The following is a 20,650-nucleotide window of genomic DNA, read 5'->3' as shown; positions in this document are numbered from 1 at the left end:
ACAGAACTGCATTGGCTCCTTACTTAGCTTGCATTTATCGCGAATCTCTTGCCCAACGTAAAGTCTCGAGCGACTGGAAAAAAGCGCAGGTGACGCCTGTATATAAGATGGGTAGAAGGACGGATCCTCAAAATTACAGACCAGTATCCTTAACATCGGTTTGTTGCAGGATTCTCGAACATATTCTCAGTTCGAACATAATGAATTTCCTTGAGACAGAGAAGTTGCTGTCCATGCATCAGCACGGCTTTAGAAAGCATCGCTCCTGCGAAACGCAGCTCGCCCTTTTTTCACATGATATCTTGCGAACCATGGATAAAGGGTATCAGACGGATGCCATATTCATTGACTTCCGGAAAGCGTTTGACTCGGTGCCCCACTGCAGACTCCTAACTAAGGTACGAGCATATGGGATTGGTTCCCAAGTATGTGACTGGCTCGAAGGCCTCTTAATTAATAGAACCCAGTACGTTGTCCTCGATGGTGAGTGTTCATCAGAGGTGAGGGTATCATCTGGAGTGCCCCAGAGAAGTGTGGTAGGTCCGCTGTTGTTTTCTATCTACATAAATGATCTTTTGGATAGGGTGGATAGCAATGTGCGGCTGTCTGTTGATGATGCTGTGGTGTATGGGAATGTGTCGTCGTTGAGTGACTGTAGGAGGATACAAGATGACTTGGACAGGATTTGTGATTGGTGTAAAGAATGGCAGCTAACTCTAAATATAGATAAATGTAAATTAATGCAGATGAATAGGAAAAAGAAACCTGTCTTGTCTGAATACTCCATTAGTAGTGTAGCGCTTGAACAGTCACGTCGATTAAATATTTGGGCGTAACATTGCAGAGCGATATGAAGTGTGACAAGCATGTAATGGCAGTTGTGGGGAAGGCGGATGGTCGTCTTCGGTTCATTGGTAGAATTTTGGGAAGATGTGGTTCAACTGTAAAGGAAACCGCTTATAGAACGCTGGTGCGACCTATTCTTGAGTACTGCTCGAGCGTTTGGGATCCCTATCAGGTCGGATTGAGGGAGGACATAAGAGCAATTCAGAGACGGGCTGCTAGATTTGTTACTGGTAGTTTTGATCATCACGCGATTGTTACGGAAATGCTTCAGGAACTCGGGTGGGAGTCTCTAGAGGATAGGTGGCGTTCTTTTCGTGAATCGCCACTGAGGAAGTTGCAAGAACCAGCATTTGAGGCTGACTGCAGTACAATTTTACTGCCGCCAACTTACATTGCCCGGAAAGACCACAAAGATAAGATAAGAAAGTTTAGGGCTCGTACAGAGGCAAATAGGCAGTCATTTTTCCCTCGTTCTGTTTGGGAGTGGAACAGGGAGAGAAGATGCTAGTTGTGGTACGAGGTACCCTCCGCCACGCACCGTATGGTGGATTGCGGAGTATGTATGTAGGTGTAGCTGTAGATGTAGATGTATTTGGCAAATACTATACTGAGACAATATGTTCCATACCTAAAGATGAAGCACTAGTGCCGGCCGCTGTGACCGAGCGGTTCTAGGCAATTCAGTCCTGCTGGTATGGTCGCATGTTCGAATCCTGCCTCGGGCATGGATGTGTGTGATGTCCTTAGCTTAGTAAGGTTTAAGTAGTTCTAACTCTAGGGAACTAATGATCTGAGATGTTAAGTCCCATAGTGCTTAGAGCCATTTGAAGCACTAGTGCATTTTAGAATATCTGTTTATGTGAGCAGCAGAGTAAAGGTGGTATCTTTCATGACATGTACAGTATATCTACATGTAGTGTACGAATGGGGTTATTCGTAAAGGGAGTTATATTTCAGATAACTACAGGAGTTTGTGTATACTACAACAGGCGAGTTCGGAATAGGAAAATATAATCATCGACACCTGTGTCTGATTTTAGGAACTATTTGCAAAGATGTTAGAGACAGTTCAAATAGCTCTGAGCACTATGGGACTCAACTGCTGAGGTCATTAGTCCCCTAGAACTTAGAACTAGTTAAACCTAACTAACCTAACGACAACACAAACATCCATGCCCGAGGCAGGATTCGAACCTGCGACCGTAGCGGTCTTGCGGTTCCAGACTGCAGCGCCTTTAACCACACGGCCACTTCAGCCGGCTGTTAGAGACAGTGCTGCAATATGACAGACAAGCTATAAAATTTTCTAGGCGTGTTAAAACAGGCCATGAGGAGCCTCAGTACAAGCAATGCAATGGCGAGGCTTGCAGGGTGAGTTAGTGGCGTAGTAGGAAGAGTCCACACAGAGCACCGTGACCGGTAGGTGTGTAGTCGGCAGGGAATGCGTAGGACAGCATTAGTAGTGGGGGTTACCAGTAGTTGCTGTAGGGAAAATTCCGAGCGCTGAAGTGGAAGTGCCATTTTAAACTGAAACCTACGCTCATATTTTTTGGAAATACGAGGGTGGTTCAAAAAGTAATGCCCCACATTTTTTAAAGAGTCACTAATATACATAGACCAACGTCCTTGCTGGTGCTTCACATTTGATGTTTATTCTGTGCGCCAGTGAAGTTTCGAACTCTTCTGGCAGGTGCCAGAGCCATAGTACAGCGTCAAAATAGCATCCACGTACGATCACTTTACAAGCAGCGTGCTGTTATTGAATTCTTGTGTGCAGAAGAAGAAACCGTGGTGAACATCCATAAACGTTTGTGTGCAGTGTATGGCGATGCTGCAGTTGATAGGAGTACAGTTGGGCAATGGCTAAAGAAAGTTACAGCTTCAGAAAATGCAGAAACAGAGCTCTATGATCAGCCTCGCTCCGGGCGTCCTGTCACAGCCATTGCTCCAGACATGCTGAATCGTGCGGATGCCATTATTCGCGCCGACCAGCGCATCACAAATCGACAATTGTCTCTAATGTTGTAAGCATTGGAAGTGCATCTGCAGTGATAGAGACTCTCGGATATTGAAATAGGTGCTCACGATGGATTCCACGAATGGTCACAGCGGACCACAAGATTCAAAGAAAGGGCATTTCATCTGAATTTTTGGAGTGTTTTGAGACTGATGGAGAGGCCCTTCTGTCACGGATTGTTACGGGGGACACAATCTGGGTGCGCCACTTTGCACCAGAAACAAAAAGGCAGTCCATGGAGTGGCATCATCCTCATTCACCACAAAAGAAGAAATTTAAGGCTCCCCTCCCCCCTCTTCTGCTGGAAAAGTAATGGTGACAGTCTTCTGGTATTGTGATGGCGTCATTCTCGTGGATGGGATGCCAAGAGGGTCAACCGTCAATTCAGAGGCATACGTGAATACTCTGAATAAACTCAAGAACCGTTCTCGACGTGTTAAATCGGAAAAGACTCCAACATAAATCTTGCTCCAACACGATAATGCACGCCCACACAATTCGAGAACCCGGGAACACATCACCAAATTGGGTTGGACATCATTGCCTCATCCACCCTATAGTCGAGACCTTGGACTTCCACCTCTTTGGGCCGCTTAAAGATTCTCTATGGGGAACACCCTGAAGATGACGAAAGCGTCAGTCATGCAGTGAAAACATGGCTACGCCTACAGAACAAGAGCTTTTACCAGCAGGGAATACATTCTCTCCCACAACGTTAGTGAACAACCATATAACGTAATGCAGACTGCGTAGAAAAATAGGACACGCACAAGACATGTTGATGTATACTGTCACCAATAAATGTGTTCTGAGAAAGAAATGTGGGGCATTACTTACTGAACGACCCTCGTATTAAGTGGAGACCCTCCACATCCATACTTGCATGGTTACCATTCAAAAAGATCCACTGTCACCTCTGCTATGTTTAGCATCGAAAAAGAATTCCGCTGAAAATGTAACAAAAGCAGCGATTTATTTTCGTCTGGCTTGTTAACCATTTGCAACTTTTGGAGAAGCGTCATGAGTGGCGAATTTTGAGTAAACCCTACATGTTTCTCTTGTTGCCATGTTAAAATTTGCTTCTTTTGCCATAACACAGCGGAGTTTGCACAGTGGTGCCTCAGTAACACGTTGTGCAGACACAATTGCGACAGAATATAGGAACAGTGGTTTATTAAGTTTATTAAGTGAGAAATTGGGGAAAAGTAAGGTCAATACCTTATGAAAAAGCTTATCCTTGATACAAATTAAACGTCTAAGTTTTCACTTACGTTGGTCCAAAACCCATAGCATTTCTTGTTTCACCGGATGGCAGTCTGTGCGTCTAGATTCTGTCATCGCCAACTGGCCGAAAGGTGGCAAATACTAACAGCCTCCCCTTCCGAACAAAATAACAAACTCGCCCAGCGCTTTGGACGCAAATTGGTCACTGCGCATCAGCCACTGCATCCTGCATGTACTCTAATACAATGGACTCGCATTCGGAAGGATATGCTGAAATTCCCACCTGACCATCCAGGTTTAGGTTTTCTCAGGATTAGCCTTAGACACGTATGACGAATACCTGCTTCGTTCCTTAGAAAAGGATACGGCCGATTTTCTGTCCAATTCTTTTTCAATTTGAGCTTGTGAACCATCTCCAATGACACATCGTCGTCGGATGGGACTTCTGCTGTGATGAAAGGTGCAGATGTGAAGGCGTTACGATGTGCTTGACACACAATACGTCGATCCTCCATAGTGGTGGTCAGACGTGGATGAGTGGAACCCTGACGACGGATATGTCCCATGCAGCCCAACATCGGGCCACTGTCACAGCCGAATGCCCCACAAATCTGGGTGAGGCACTATTCAACCAGCCGACCAAATGGAGACCCACAATCTTTTAAACTCTGTCAGCTGCTGGTCACGCTGTTTTCCAAGACTACCTGGCATGTCAGTGTCTTTCACAGTGATCACTCAGCATCTGACACTGCTCATGACAGTTATATGCCATACGAGGTCCACTAACAACACTAAACAAGAACAACACTAATGCACTCCAGTGGCCGATCTACCTGTTATACAGAACTAACATACGTGTTGATGGTGTGTACGTATTCGAAGCTACATCCGACCATGTCTTCTGGATGCTTCACTTTTTCTTTGTCAGGCAGTATATTTCGAGTCGCTGATGATGTCTTTAAAAAAAATAAAGACAAAAAAACGCGTTGTGCCATGGTGAAATCGGCTTTTTCAGTTGCACATACATCTACATAGATACGCTGCAAGACACCGTGCGGTGCGTGGCGGAGGGTACACTTAACCACTACTAGTCATTTCCTTTCCTGTTCCACTCGCAAATAGAGCGAGGGAAAAACGACTGTCTATAGCCTCCGTATGAGCCCTAATTTCTCGTATCTTATCTTCTTGCTCCTTAGAAGCAATGTATGTTGGCAGCAGTAGAATCGATCGACAGTCAGCTTCAAATGCCGGTTCTCTAAATTTTCTCAAATATGTTTCTCGAAATGAACGTCGCCTTTCCTCCAGGATTCTCATTTGTGTTCTCGAAAATCTCCGTAACGCTTACGTGTTGTTAGACCCTACCCATAACAAATCTAGCAGCCCGCCTCTGAATTGCTTCGATGTCTTCCTTCAATGCAATCTGATACGGATCCCAAACATTCGAGCAGTATTCAAGAAAATGTCGCACCAGCATCCTATATGCGGTCTCCTTTACAGGTGAAGCCAGTCTTTCCTAAAATTCTCCCCGTGAACCGAAGTCAACGATTCGCCTTCCTTGCCACAGTTCTCACATGGTCATTCCATTTCATATCGCTTTGCCCAGATATTTATACGTTCTTACTGTGTCAAGCAGGACACTAGTAATACTGTATCCGAACATGGACGTAACTTGGAATTTATCAACATAAGACTAAAAACTGTTTTATGATAAGAAGTTAAAGGAAGTTATTTTGACATGTGGCTTAGAATTTCGTCTTCATTCCCATTTAGAAGCTATGAAAATATTAGGCTCTATGGAATTGCCTGACCTTTCGAAGGGATAATGGCTTGATTAATAGGACTGCAACCGAAGCGAGAGAAAGAATTTCCAATTGCATCGGTGTGCCTGCATACAGAGAGAGCTCCAGCGCAAACGATGGTAATGAGAAGGGCCGAGGCTTTGGTCTGAATAGCGGGGCTTCTTCTCGTCTGGGACCCGGAATGAGGCCACTCCAGAACGAGAGCGGCTTTTGTGAGGCGGGGACCGCGAGCTCTTCTTCATTTTCTGGATTTGAAGACTTCCTGCGCTATCAGCGCATTCTAGTCTCTCTTACTTAGCGTAGGGCGGGGAGAACGTCTTTACATTTCGATTTAAAAGTGGGCGAATATATTTGCAAAATTTTCAGAATTTTTAAATAATTGTGTGTTTTGGATATCATTATTTCCTGTTTTAATTGTCCAAAATAATTAAAGACACGTTATGCATTTATACCAAGACGCTGCCATTTTTAAGCGTTATTCAAGAGTTGTACTGACAGGCGATAAGTTTATTTCGGCTGCATAGTCATTTTCAAGCGATCTTCAATTACATACACAATTTTTATGTTATGTATCTAATTCGTTTCATAACAGTATGCCGAGTACTTACTTCCGCTATTAGTGAATACAATTTTTACGTTATGTATCTAATTCGTTTCGTAAGAATATGCCGAGTACTTACTTCCGCTATTAATGTATGCAATTTTTACGTTATGTATCTAATTCGTTTCGTAACAATATGCTGAGTACAGTATTCTGAGTACTTACTTTCGCATGTCATCGTTGACGTTGCAGCTTTCAATTATTTCTGCGTATTGTATTTGTAGTGCTGACTCAGTTGATTTTGTTTGTATAATGGTTCAAACGGCTCTGAGCGCTATGGGACTTAACATCCGTGGTCATCAGTCCCCTAGAACTTAGAACTAGTTAAACCTAACTAACCTAAGGACATCACACACATCCATGCCCGAGACAGGATTCGAACCTGCGACCACAGCGGTCGCGCGGTTCCAGACTGATGCGCCTAGAACCGCTCGGGGAAGTCATAACAGCTTGTAACAATACTTTCTTCAGTAATACCGTAGTAGCCATTGTTGATTATCAAGTTTCATTTTGCTGTGCTCAGATCGTGTAGATACTACAAATTCCTTTTTGTCTGCAATGGAATGTTCTCTAACTTTTGTAGAAAATTAAGGTACTGACTGGGTGCCATTCATTTACCAGTGTAACGGCCGCACGAGTTGTCTGTCCATTGTCCTGCATCACGCACTTACAGTCCATGGTTGATAGCGACTCTGTTATCAAAACTGACGGAATTTATTACTGTGAGACGCAAATAGAACGGTAGCCGGGATTTCAAAGAAAGTAACAACACTTTCTGAATGCAATCTTCCTGAAATATAGTTGTAATATCGATGCACCAAAGATAGTTACAACAATTTGTGTTAAATTTTTCATCTTGACAATTTGGACGCCTGTGGTGAAAGCGTTTTGAATCCAGAAATTGGAGCAAGAAAACATTCCCTGTTTCGGTACCATTTTGGTCACAGAGTGTCTGGACATTTTGTTTTGATCCACTTACCACTTTAACATAAGACCAAAATTTCTTAGGATTTTCTGCCAAGTCAGTACATAGAACTTTACTTTCGAATTCGTTGAACGCCTCTCGCCTAGCCCTCCTCACACTACATCTTGCTTCGTGTAATTTTTGTTTGTCTGCAAGTCTTTGGCTATGTTTATGTTTGCTGTGAAGTTCCCTTCACTTCCGCAGCAGTTTTCTAACTCGGTTGTTGTACCACGGTGGCTCTTTTCCATCTCTTATGATCTTGCTTGCCACATACAGTGGCACAGAACAGCATCATCGAAGGCCAGATGTTTCTTTCTGATAGGACACCGGTGCTGTGCCGCGCCATACTGCTTTTGGGATTCGGTCATCAAAGAGACACTAGAAATAACAGTAAACGACAGTCTCGTCAACGGGGACAGCTGCTTTGCTCCGTGTGGAATGAGGCATTACTTGTAATACGTCAGGAATGTGAAACCGGCGGAGGCAGCAGGGGAGAACAGACAGGTAGTCCAGACACCTCCACCCCGCTGGAGGGCCATCCCGCCACCGGCTGCGACATCTCTTCCGTAGGCATGTGAGTGGAGCCACCAGTTTCGTCCTCAGAAGAAGAGTCTGTTGAGCAGCAGCAATAAAGGAACGATCCAGAAACGAACCTAACACTTCGCCTGAAGATGACGAGTTGCAAATTCGTCGAAACATTGCGGCAACATAATACCACATAGCCCTTGGAGATTTCATCAGGCAGTTGTGCACATTTTGTAGCCTGTTTAATGGAAGATACGTCAACTGGGGAAGTTCTTTGCTTGATTCCAATAACAGGTCGAAATGTCGACCTAATGGATGGTGGATAGATGACATTGGAACACATGAGGAAGCAGCATAGATAACTGAGAAGTCTAGAGATGACCTTAATCTCGCAGTGTGCGAGCTTTCAAATAACTACTTACCCTCAGACTCAGAGTTGAAATATTAAAAGTTTTGGCTGGTTTCGTTGTCTAGGGGCTGGGATACGTAGTTGCCACATTACATGGCAAATACTGCTGAGTCTACAGTATACAATATGAATATCCACATGAATCGAATGGTCGAAGGTTGCTATCACTCGGCAATTGCGAATTTTGAATGTAACGTAGAAATTTATAAATGAAACATTGCAATAAAATAAAATCTTCAGGCACTATTTTTAACGACTTTAAATGATGAGTACGATAGCAGAAGTACCTTTAAGAATGCCATTTATTATTGCAAACACTTATTGGTGTCGATGGTCCAGCAATTAAATAAAATATAAGTTGAATAACAGGGAAACAATAGATTCTTACTTCACGTAATTATTTATGAACAACAACATAGTTCGCAGGAAATTCATTTCTAAACGCATACCACGTCTTCACTGCAGAAGCCGTGGAAGTCTCACAAGTGCACAAGTCGGCACTACGAAATATTTCTATCTCCCCCGACCACGCGCAAACTGCTCCACTCTCCAAGACTTTCTCGCGACTCCCCTCGCTGCTTCCCATCCAGCACCCCCTGTCCAACACTTCCATCGAGTCTCCCATTAACGAGCGCTGTGATTGGCTACAGCGCTCCCGCCATGTCTTCAAGCCAACGCACACTCACAAACATATTGAAAAACATACGAAATACTGGATTTACATCCTACGGATGGACCATAAACACGCTCTAACACACATTATTAAATACACAAACAAATCAAATAAACATGTATCAAAGGAATAGAAACAAAAGGTAGGCCAGTAGCCTAATGTCTCTGTGCTTTCTCAAAGACAGTAAATATTTAACCAGTTTCTTCATGAATGGTATATATCGGATATAAACAAAGACATAGACGAATAAATATATTTATAAGCACGCTGGTAACTGTGGAGTACTTATGGTCTGACGCGATCAACAGTAATCGGCCACTTTGACCTGCAATAACTCATGTACTATTCAAGTTACATACCTGTAATTCATACCAATTTAGGCTTACACTAATAGCTTTCTAAATACACGTCGATCGACAAAATCGGATGAACCGTTTAGATTTCGCAAATTCGTTACTTGTATAATTTACAGTCAGATACTTAACTTTAAACTAATAAAGATATTGAAAATCTGATTACACCACCAGAATCATCGTGCAAATAATGTAATGTACATGTTTCTTTTTAAGGTATCAGGATTCCTCTGGCTATTATTACACTACTGGACATTAAAATTGCTACACCACGAAGATGACGTGCTACAGACGCGAAATTTAACCGACCGGAAGAAGATGCTGTGATATGCAAATGATTAGCTTATCAGAGAATTCACACAAGGTTGTCGCCGGTGGCGACACCTACAACGTGCTGACATGAGGAAAGTTTACAACCGATTTCTCATACGCAAACAGCAGTTGATCGGCGTTGCCTGGTGAAACGTTGTTGTGATGCCTCGTGTAAGGAGGAGAAATGCGTACCACCACGTTTCTGACTTTGATAAAGGTAGGATTGTAGCCTATCGCGACTGCGGTTTATCGTATCGCAACATTGCTGCTCGCGTTGGTCGAGATCCAATGACTGTTAGCAGAATATGGAATCGGTTGGTTCAGGAGGGTAATACGGAACGCCGTGCTGGGCCCCAACGGCCTCGTATCACTAGCAGTCGATATGACAGGCATCTTATCCGCATGGGTGTAACGGATCGTGCAGCCACGTCTCGATCCCTGAGTCAACTGATGGGGACGTTTGCAAGACAACAACCATCTGCACGAACAGTTCGACGACGTTTGCAGCAGCATGGACTATCAGCTCGGAGACGATGGCTGCAGTTACCCTTGACGCTGCATCACAGACAGGAGCGCCTGCGATGGTGTACTCAACGACGAACCTGGGTGCACGAATGACAAAACGTCATTTTTTCGGATGAATCCAGGCTCTGTTTATAGCATCATGATGGCCGCATCCGTGTTTGGCGACGTCGCGGTGAACGCACATTGGAAGCGTGTATTCGTCATCGCCACACTGGCGTATCACCCGGCGTGACGGTATGGGGTGCCATTGGTTACACGTCTCGGTCACCTCTTGTTCGCATTGACGGCACTTTGAACAGTGGACGTTATATTTCAGATGTGTTACGACCCGTGGCTCTACCCTTCATTGGAAACCCTACATTTCAGCAGGATAATGCACGGCCGCATGTTGCAGGTTCTGTACGGGCCTTTCTGGATACAGAAAATGTTCGACTGCTGCCCTGGCCAGCACATTCTCCAGAAACGTCTGGTCAATGGTGGCCGAGCAATTGGCTCGTCACCATACGCCAGTCACTACTCGTTATGATCTGTGGTATCGCGTTGAAGCTGCACGGGCAGCTGTACCTGTACACGCCATCCAAGCTCTGTCTGACTCAATGCCCAGGCGTGTCAAGGCCGTTATTACGGCCAGAGGTGGTTGTTCTGGGTCCTGATTTCTCAGGATCTATGCACCCAAACTGCATGAAAATCTAATCACGTTTCAGTTCTGGCATAATATATTTGTCCAATGAATACCCGTTTATCATCTGCATTTCTTCGTGGTGTATCAATTTTGATGGCCAGTAGTGTAACTTCTACATGAGCTGTGAAATGGCTGCCATTATGGTTTCACAACGTCCGCCATCTTTGGCACTCCCGGCGTACACATCTCCTTCATCGACACAAAGCACAGTCCTCGACACCGCGTCAACATGGAATTCCCAGCCATGCGGTCGGCCTGGAGCACGCGCTGGTGCTGCCCCTCTTGCTCGGGCCGATGTTCAGCACCACGCGGCCGCGGCCACGCCAACTCCGAACATAGAATACTTTCAGGGCACCAAAACTCGCCCGTTGCCTCACAAGTGCATGGGGAATTGATGGTGGTTATTATTTTAATAAGACCATGGGGAATCGATATGAGTAGCACCAGAATGGTTGTTATAATTACGATGACTGTCGACGTGCACTCACCATGACGTACTCCTTGCTGAGCTCGTCGGGGTCTGTGAGCAGATCCGGGTAGCCGATGCGCTCGTTCATGGCGTCCGCCTTCTCCTTGGCGACGGCTCGCGTCTCGTCGTCCATCCAGTGGTTCTCGGCCAGCAGCTCGTTGAACGCCTCGCGGATCGTGTGGATCATCTCCAGCGCCGTCTCCTGCGCACAGCGCAAGGCAGCTGCCGCGTAAGTGGCCCGTGCGGCAGAGAACACCACAGTGTGTGTTTATACTTGCAATTGAGTGAGGAGAGGGTGATGATTCTAGGATCAAAACCAAGACTAAATATTTCAACAAACTTGCTATAAGGTACAGATGTATCACAAAATGTGCCACAATGTGTTATGGTTCGATCCTCAACCAGTCGTAGGTCTGTTTTTTGTTTCATTTATCGCTTCTTTCAAACTCCGCAGTGACTTTTTAATGTGAACATGCCAGACTCCATCGTAGTTCGACAGGTCAAAGGTCGGAGGATGGGAAGGCTCTACCACGTCCAAGAGTAACATGTCTAGTAAATCACTGCAGTCTTCAAAGCAACCTTCAGCTTGAGGGCAGGTTTACTTATTTGTAGTGGAGGCGGCTGTACCACTCTACATTCTGCCTGAACAAACGTGTTTCGGTATTTAGGGTGTCCGAAACGCAATGACTCATTTGCATGAAAACATTTGTAATCAGTCCATGTTTCACAGGTCTTTGAGGTGCTGAATGCTCATAAATTAAGGATAATGCTGATACATGGTGAAACAATGCTCTGGTGGGCGGTTTTTGGGTTTAAATCAGCTCGGGGTATGACCATGCGGTGCATTTCACCTGCGGTCTTCGCACGGTGGCGCTGGCAGCAGTCCACATACGCAGAGGTGTTTTGGAGCATGTCAGAGTATGGTGCAGCGAGTAAGTTCAAAATGGTTCAAATGGCTCTAAGCACAATGGGACTTAACATCTGAGGTCATCAGTCCCCTAGATTTAGAACTAGTTAAACCTAACTCACCTAAGGACATCACACACATCCATGCCCGAGGCAGGATTCGAACCTGCTACCGTAGCAGCAGCACGGATCCGCAAACACATCACGTCGCAGCACGGGCCCTCTGTGTGCCACAAAATGTGATCTCAAGATTATGGCAACAATTCTAGCAGACAGGAAACGCGTCCAGGCGCTACAGTATGGGACGTCCACAGTGTACAACACCACAAGAAGACCAATATCTCACTATCAGCGCCCACAGACAGCCATGGAGTACTGCAGGTACCCTTGCTCAGGACCTTACCGCAGCCACTGGAACAGTTGTCTCCAGACAGTCTACAGACGACTAAACAGACATGGTTTATTCTCCCGGGGACCTGCAAGGTGCATCCCACTCACGCCTGGTCACAGAAGAGCCCGTAAAGCCTGGTGTCAAGAACACAGTACATGGTCATTGGAACAGTGGTCCCAGGTTATGTTCACGGACGAGTCCAGGTACAGTCTGAACAGTGAACCCCGCCGGGTTTTCGTCTGGCGTGAACCAGGAACCAGATACCAAACCCTTAATGATCTTTAAAGGGACCTGTATGGAGGTCGTTGTTTGATGGTGTGAGGTGGGATTATAATTGGTGCACGTACACCCTTGCATGTCTTTGACAGAGGTACTGTAACAAGTCTGGTGTATCGGGACGTCATTTTGCACCAGTATGTCCGCCTTTTCAGGGGTGTAGTGGGTCCCACCTTCCTCCTGATGGATGATAACGCACGGCCCCACCGAGCTGCCATCGTGGAGGAGTACCTTGAAACAGAAGATATCAGGCGAATGGAGTGGCCTGCCTGTTCTCCAGATATAAACCCCATCGAGCACGTCTGGGATGCTCTGGGTCGATGTATTGCTGCACGTCTTCAAACCCCTAGGACACTTAAGGAGCTCCGACAGGCATCGGTGCAAGAATGTGAGGCTATACCCCAGCAGCTGCTCGACCACCTGATCCAGAGTATGCCAACCCGTTGTGCGGCCTGTGTACGTGTGCATGGTGATCATATCCCATATTGATGTCGGAGTAAATGCGCTGGAAACAGTGGAGTTTTGTAGCACATGTGTTTCGGGACAGTTTTCTCAATTTATCACCAATACCGTGGACTTACAGATCTGTGACGTGTGTGTTCCCTATGTGCCTATGCTATTAGTGCCAGGTTTGCGTAGTGCCACGTTGTGTGCCACCACATTCTGCAATTATCCTTAATTTATGAGCATGAGTGGAGAATAAAGAACAGCTTTACCGTCAAAGATAAGGGAAAGAGCCACTAACAAGGACCAATACCAGACTTCGTATCAACAGATTCAGACAAAGGTGAAGTGTGCATACTGAGGAACGTCCTGGACGACCACCAACATCTGACACAGCATTGAGGAGGCCACTGAAAGGAGGGTACGTGCTTCTTTTCGTCCGTTTGAGCCGCGAGCTGAACATTTCACGGGTTGCTGTCTGGCGTGCTCTCCGTTTCAAGCAGAAGAAGACGGCGTATCATAATCAGCTAATGAATCACCTGGAAGAGGCTGATTATGCTACCCGTAAGGAAATATGACTGACCTTTTGGAGACCGTGAAAAATGAAAAGGTGTTACATAACATCCTCTGCTTAGATAAGGCCACATTTCACACATTCGCTTTTGTGAACCGTCACACCTGCTGGATATGGGCCGACAACAACCCTTACGAGGTATAAGAAGGGATAGATCACCCTGAAATTGAACTTATGGCTATGGATGATCGAGACTAAGATTCATGAACCACTTTTTTCAGAGCAAACGATAACAGATACATTTACCTGACATGCTTGAGCTATTCCTTTCGCTGTGTTTGGAGTCTAATGGAATTCTGTATTTCGTTGCGTACTAGCCGGACGGGGCTGCTCCCCATTTTGCTGTCATTCTTCGAGATTGCCTCAACCGCACATTCTCTGCATGGTGGATCAGTAGAGGTTCACCGTGTGTGTGGGCTCCTGGCCGTGGTCCCTTCGCGTGACGTTACATCAAGCCCCACGTGCACAGTGTTAAAATCAGTAACCTGCATCAGCTGCGTGATCAGATTGTGGAGGGAATTAACAGCGTCACACCTGCTCAACTACACAACTTTTCTGGGCTACGGCATAATGGTGGCCTCTTTGTGTTGACATGCAGGGAGGTCAAGTTGAACTTCAAGGATTTATAATGCCTCATATGTGCCCTTGTTGTACAGGTATACATTTTTCCGTATTAAACATGTGATTCATGAAAATGAATCGTTACTTTTGGGACACTCTGTATAAGAGAGTATGGGGGAAGTAAACTTCGTTTTCCTGCAGCGCCGGTCATTCAATTTAGATTTTCCGTGATGTCTCTAAATCGCTCCAGGCAAATGCCACGATGATTTCTTTGAAAAGGGCACGGCCGATTTCTTTCCCCACCCTTCCTCAACCAGAGCCTGTGCTTCGTCTCTAATGATGTCATTGTCGACGGGACGTCAAACTGAAACATTCCTTCCTTTCTTCTTGTAGCAGGCAGATAATTCTGGGAAACGGAACAGTCGTCACACTGGCGCAAGCAAGCTAGTGGGCTTACTGTTGAGAGAGCGAGAAAGCCTCATCGCTTCTCGTTATCCTGCATCAGGAGTTCACAACTGGCAATGCAGTTGAAAATTTCGTCAGATCTGAAATTTATTGTGTAACAGGAGTTTCAGTGCAAAAGAACCGCTAAGTGTTGATACTGACTGCAAAGTTTGTGTTCAATGGCGACCGAATGTGTTGAGTGAAGATATTACACGTCAGCAGTGTGTGTGTGTGTGTGTTGGGGTTTATGGGCGCTCAACATCGAGGTCATCAGCGCCCTGACACACAGTAAAAGGAACGAATGTGGAGAGACCTAATAAAACTGAAAAACACACTCAAAGCAGGAAAAGAGGGAAAATACGACCTGAGAAGGTAAAACCTAAGGTAAGGGATAACATAGCGACAAGAATGACATAGGAAACCGTCAGTGTCTGGCCACTCACATAAAATATGGGCGAGCTTGTCACACAGGAAACAAGTTAAAATCCCCTCCCTAAAATCTTTGTAAAAACATTCGACATGGCACAGAACTTTAAAACTTTAACCACATTCGTCCGAGTGTTGCCTAAAAGAGTTGGCAGGTCCGCTGGCAAGGCAGCCGCGGCCCGCTGGTCAGAAAATAAAACGCAATCCAATAAAACGTGGCGCACAGTGACCTGGACGCCGCAAGCACCACACAGTGGAGGGTCCTCCCGCCGGAGACGTTTATATAAAAGGGTAAAAGAGTGTTCATGACGACGAAGCAAGTGGCCATCCGTCAGTAATCAACAAACAAACGATAAAGAAAACTGACGACAAAAATCGTGGAAACCGGCGTTTCACTACTTCTCAGCTATCGGACACCTTATCATAGATTTCACGAAATGTTTTCGACGAGAATGTGACTGAATAATTAGGGAATTTGGATGAATTTCAAAACTTATGGGGCAAGATTTCACAACTTATAGTAAATCCAGAATGAAATTTCACTCTACAGTAGAGTGTGTACTGATATGAAACTTCCTAGCAGATTAAAACTGTGTGCCGGACCGAGACTCGAAATCGGGACCTTTGCCTTTCGCGGCCAAGTGCTCTACCATTTTTTTGTTTTTGCATTTTGTTGGTTATTGTTCGCTGTAGTTGGTCGTAGCGAACGTCACATGACATCTGTGGATGTTCGTTGTTGGTCCTTTCACTCAGTTTTTTGTATTTCAGAGGCCAGCCGGCTCTCTGACCGAACACGCTGAGTTACCGTACCGGCGGCATCCGAGCTATCCAAGCACGATTCACCACCTCCCCTCACAGCTCTAATTCCTCACAGCTCTAATTCCGCCAGTACCTCGTCTTCTACCTTCCAAACTTTGCAGAAGCTCTCCTGTAGACCTAGCAGAAGTAGCACTTCTGGAACAAAGGATATTGCGGAGACGTGACTTAGCCACAGCCTGGGGGGATGTTTCCAGAATGAAATTTCACTCCGCAGCGGAGTGTGCGCTGATTTGAAACTTCTTGGTAGATTAAAACTGTGTGGCGGATTGAGACTCGTACTCGGGACTTTTTGCCTTTCGCGGGCAAGTGCTCTTGGTAGAGCAAGTTCTCTTGGTAGAGCACTTGTGCGGGTTTAGGCAAAGGTCCCGAGTTCGAGTCTCGATCCGGCACACAGTTTTAATCTGCTAGGAACTTACACAACAGCGCACACTCCGCTGCAGAGGGAAATTTCATTTTGGATTTACCATAAGTTGTCAAATCTCACGTCTCTGCAATATCCTTTCTTCCAGCAGTGCTAGTTCTGCTAGGTCTACAGGAGAGCTTCTGCGAAGTTTGGAATGATATGGTAAATGCATAAATCTGGAAGTTGATCAGCTAGAGAAGCAACAAAGGTGCAATTTTGAGATTTTTCTAATAAATTTGCTTTAAGTGTTCGATTATTTTATGTATACACTAATCGACGTTACTTTATGCTTTGTGGATAGCCCTCGCACACGGATGGTAACTGTGGTCCTTCGCATGTGGTACAAGAGAGGGATAACACGGTGCACTTCATCTGTTATGATACAACGCTAGATTCGCCAGTTGATTGCCAAAATAATGCTTTTGATCAACGTAAATGCCCAACAAACATAATAATTAAAATAGTTTCACATGAAATTAGTGCCCCTTCTCATAGTCGTGCGTATGGTTGCGTGATATTTGCAGCCATCAGAAAAAGCTTCCCTGCATAGAAATCGTGAGTGGAACGGGAAAAAAGTGTTAATTAATAACTGGTACAATGGGACATACCCTCTACCATGCACTTCACAGTGGTTTACAGGGTACAGGTGTAAGTAGATGTACACAATGTTCTTGAACAGCATTCGTCAAAATTTCAGTCGTTGTAATTTAAAACATAAATCACAAACCGCTTCCACATCGCGCGAAAATAAACCGACTGATCGCGTCCGCTTCGTCGCCTCACGAGTCGCACGATGTTGCGCGTGTGTGCTCTCATGTAGGACGATTGAACCTCTGACGAGTGTCTGATAGGATTGCACGAACGAAACAGTTCGCTCACATAGGAAGATGCCTAAAGTGTAGCACCTACTGCCTTTCCAGTCACAACGTTCGCCGCCGTAGAACGCGATATCGACGCCTGACCGCTCGGCGGAAGACGGTCGCCATGGACCGACGCCAGGCTGCGCCTCCAGATAAGGACGTGCATCTGTAGCTATTTAAGCTTTTTGGAACGAATAATAACGACTTTACATGTATACCGTCTGTCTTGTGCTGCCACCTTACTCATCTGACGGGCTCCTGTAGCCCTCGTCAACCCATGGAACTCATAGGGCCCAGATTGGAGAGCCGAACGCCAACCTGACAAACCACAAGAACGGTTCTTCAGCCTCGCCCTCCCCCTCCCCCTCTCCCCTGTAGCGTTCATTGCTAATCAACCCACTAAATTAGGATTCTCCCGATATATTTCAATCTGACGCCTCCTTTCTCCACATCTGCAAATATGTGCTCGTCCTACCTAATTCGCTCTGTAAAGATAATCACTCATAATTGGCAGCTGTGAACGATTCCAGTGACGTCAAACGATGATCTTTTCGTGTCTCTACACGCACTGCATCAGATTTATTTATTACAGAATATATTAGTTCTTGCATTGCGCCTTACTGTTGACCATGTGATGCAGTTCAGTAGCTGTGGATCTGTGCCCGCGAAGTACCGTGCATTTGCCGTGGGAGCATTTTTCTAAAGTGGTGATTCTTGGGTTGCAGCTCAGCGTCCATTCTAGCACTATTTCAATGTGAATCGAGGAGGGCGTGTCCCATCCTAACACAATTTTGTTATGTGTGTCTAATTTCAGAGAAAGAGTTTCAGCTGTAAACCCAAAGGGTCGTCCATCGACAATCAGAACACCAGAAAACAGTTAGCGACTAAGAAACGCCGCGCGGGTTTGTCACAACCGACCAGCTCGTAACCACGGTTCACATTTAAAACTCCCGTGGTACAGCAACTAAAGCCTCAAAGTTAGGAAAACTCGTAATATTTTCAGAACGAACACCTGAAGTGATGATGAGTCCATTGAACTGGATCAGTCAGATAGATAAAAACCTTAAAAGCATGCACGAACGTCTCCTTGACAAAATGATAGTATAGGATGGAAAGCCCGCCCGGTTAGTCGTGCGGTCTAACGCACGGCTTTCCGGACTCGGAAGGAGCGCCTGGTCCCCGGCACGAATTCGCCCGGCGAACTTGTGTCGAGGTCCAGTGGGCCGGCCAGTCTGTGGATGGTTTTTAAGCGGTTTTCCACCTGCCTCGGCGAATGCGGGCTGGTTCCTCTTATTCCGCCTCAGCTACACTATGTCGGCGATTGCTGCGCAAACAAGTTCTCCAAGTAAGCGTACACCACCATTACTCTACCACGCAAACATAGGGGTTACACTCGTCTGGTGTGAGACGATCCCTGGGGGGGTCCACCGGGGGCCGAACCGCACAATAACCCTGAAAGAGTGGTTCGGTGTGGGGCGGCGGAGGGGTGAAGTGGACGGCGGTATCGTCGTGGGGTTGTGGATCACTGCAGCTGCGGCGGGGACGGAGCCTCTCCGTCGTTTCTAGGTCCCTGGTTAACATACAATCCATTACAATACAGTACAAAGGGATGGAATTATGACGAAGTGCGTAATTGGTGGTTACCTTTTTCGGGGAAATATTTGAAAAAATTGTGGTACCCGAACGATGAACAGGACACCCGAATAACAACGGAATGTTATTCCAGTAAGATAAGGTAACGGAATTGATCAGACAGCTTATATCGAGATGAATTCTTTTAAGGTTAAATTCCCTGCTCTCGTAACTGTTAATGTTAAAACTGTTTGGCCTGCACATTCCTCACACCTAAGCACACTTGGTTTGTTTCGTGTTTTCGTGATACCTCAAATCTAGGACGTATGGAAACGAACCAAGTATAGTGGACGTATGTAATGGCAGGTTTCGCCATGAAGCCACTGCCGTACCAAATCAAGTGTTTGGGCGTCTTTTTGGCATCATCGGCAGGAGACTATAAGGGTGAGTAGCGAAATATCCACACTACTTAGATTTCGTCATTTGCGAATTCGAAGACACTGTTTTATAGGCTTTACGGTATTGTAGTGCCTGCGTTCTTCCGAAATACGATGCAATGCTCCTTCGGACATGCATGCATATACGAAGGAACAGGTACTGAGGCGGCTACAGCCATTATGAAATACGTTAAATTTATTCGCAATTGGCAATATGGATAACCAGCAGCTGTATAATGGAATGGCGGCAATGAAAATTTGTGCCTGACCGGGACTCGAACCCACATTTCCCGCTTATAGCGAGCGGTCGCCTTATCATTTGGCTATCTGGACATGACTCCCAGCCAGACCCAAACTTCCATATGTCATCATCTATGTGCTACAATCTGTACTCATACATCCATTATGTATATTCCCACACAGGGGAGACATTTTACTTGAAAGACGCTTTCCCGGTGTGGCGGATAAATACGATATTGCAGTACCTGTGTGATCCCGAATTAAGATGCAGTATTCCTATGGACACGCATGAAAGCATTTATCCACCGACTTTGGGCAAGCGACTTTCAGGTAAAATGTCTCCACTTTACAGGAATATACAGCCTATCCCCGATGTTATTCAATCTGTATGTTGAGCAAGCAGTAAAGGAAACGAATGAAAAATTCAGAGTAGGAATTAAAATCCATGGATAAGAAATCAAAACTCTGAGGTTCGCCAATGACATTGTAATTCTGTCAGACACAGCAAAGAACCTGGAAGAGCAGCCGAACGGAATGGACAGTGTCTTGATAGGAGGATATAAGATGAACATCAACAAAAGCAAAACGAGGATAATGGAATGTAGTCGAATTAAATCGGGTGATGCTGAGGGTATTAGATTAGGAAATGAGACGCTTAAAGTAGTAAATGAGTTTTGCTATTTGGGGAACAATATAACTGATGATGGTCGAAGTAGAGAGGATGTAAAATGTAGACTGGCAATGGAAACGAATGCGCTTCTGAAGAAGAGAAATTTGTTAACATCGAGTATAGATTGAAGTGTCAGGAAGTCTTTTCTGAAAGTATTTGTATGGAAGTGAAACATGGACATTAATAGTTTAGACAAGAGGAGAATAGAAGCTTTCGAAATGTGGTGCT

At 45.5% G+C, this 20,650-nt stretch overlaps 1 protein-coding gene across 1 annotated transcript in view; it reads right to left on the bottom strand.

Moving 5' to 3' along the window:
* Positions 1 to 20,650, bottom strand: part of LOC124606813 (neprilysin-1-like) — a 535,942-nt gene that overhangs the window by 40,323 nt on the left and 474,969 nt on the right. Inside the window, exon 9 of the mRNA XM_047138881.1 lies at positions 11,419 to 11,601. Coding sequence (XP_046994837.1) covers positions 11,419 to 11,601 — 183 coding nt within the window. The remainder of the gene's footprint in view (positions 1 to 11,418; positions 11,602 to 20,650) is intronic.

Source organism: Schistocerca americana, chromosome 3, assembly GCF_021461395.2.
Source record: "Schistocerca americana isolate TAMUIC-IGC-003095 chromosome 3, iqSchAmer2.1, whole genome shotgun sequence".
Lineage (NCBI taxonomy): Eukaryota > Metazoa > Arthropoda > Insecta > Orthoptera > Acrididae > Schistocerca > Schistocerca americana.
The sequence above is the reverse complement of the archived record's forward strand: the minus strand, read 5'-3'. Positions and strand labels throughout refer to the sequence as shown.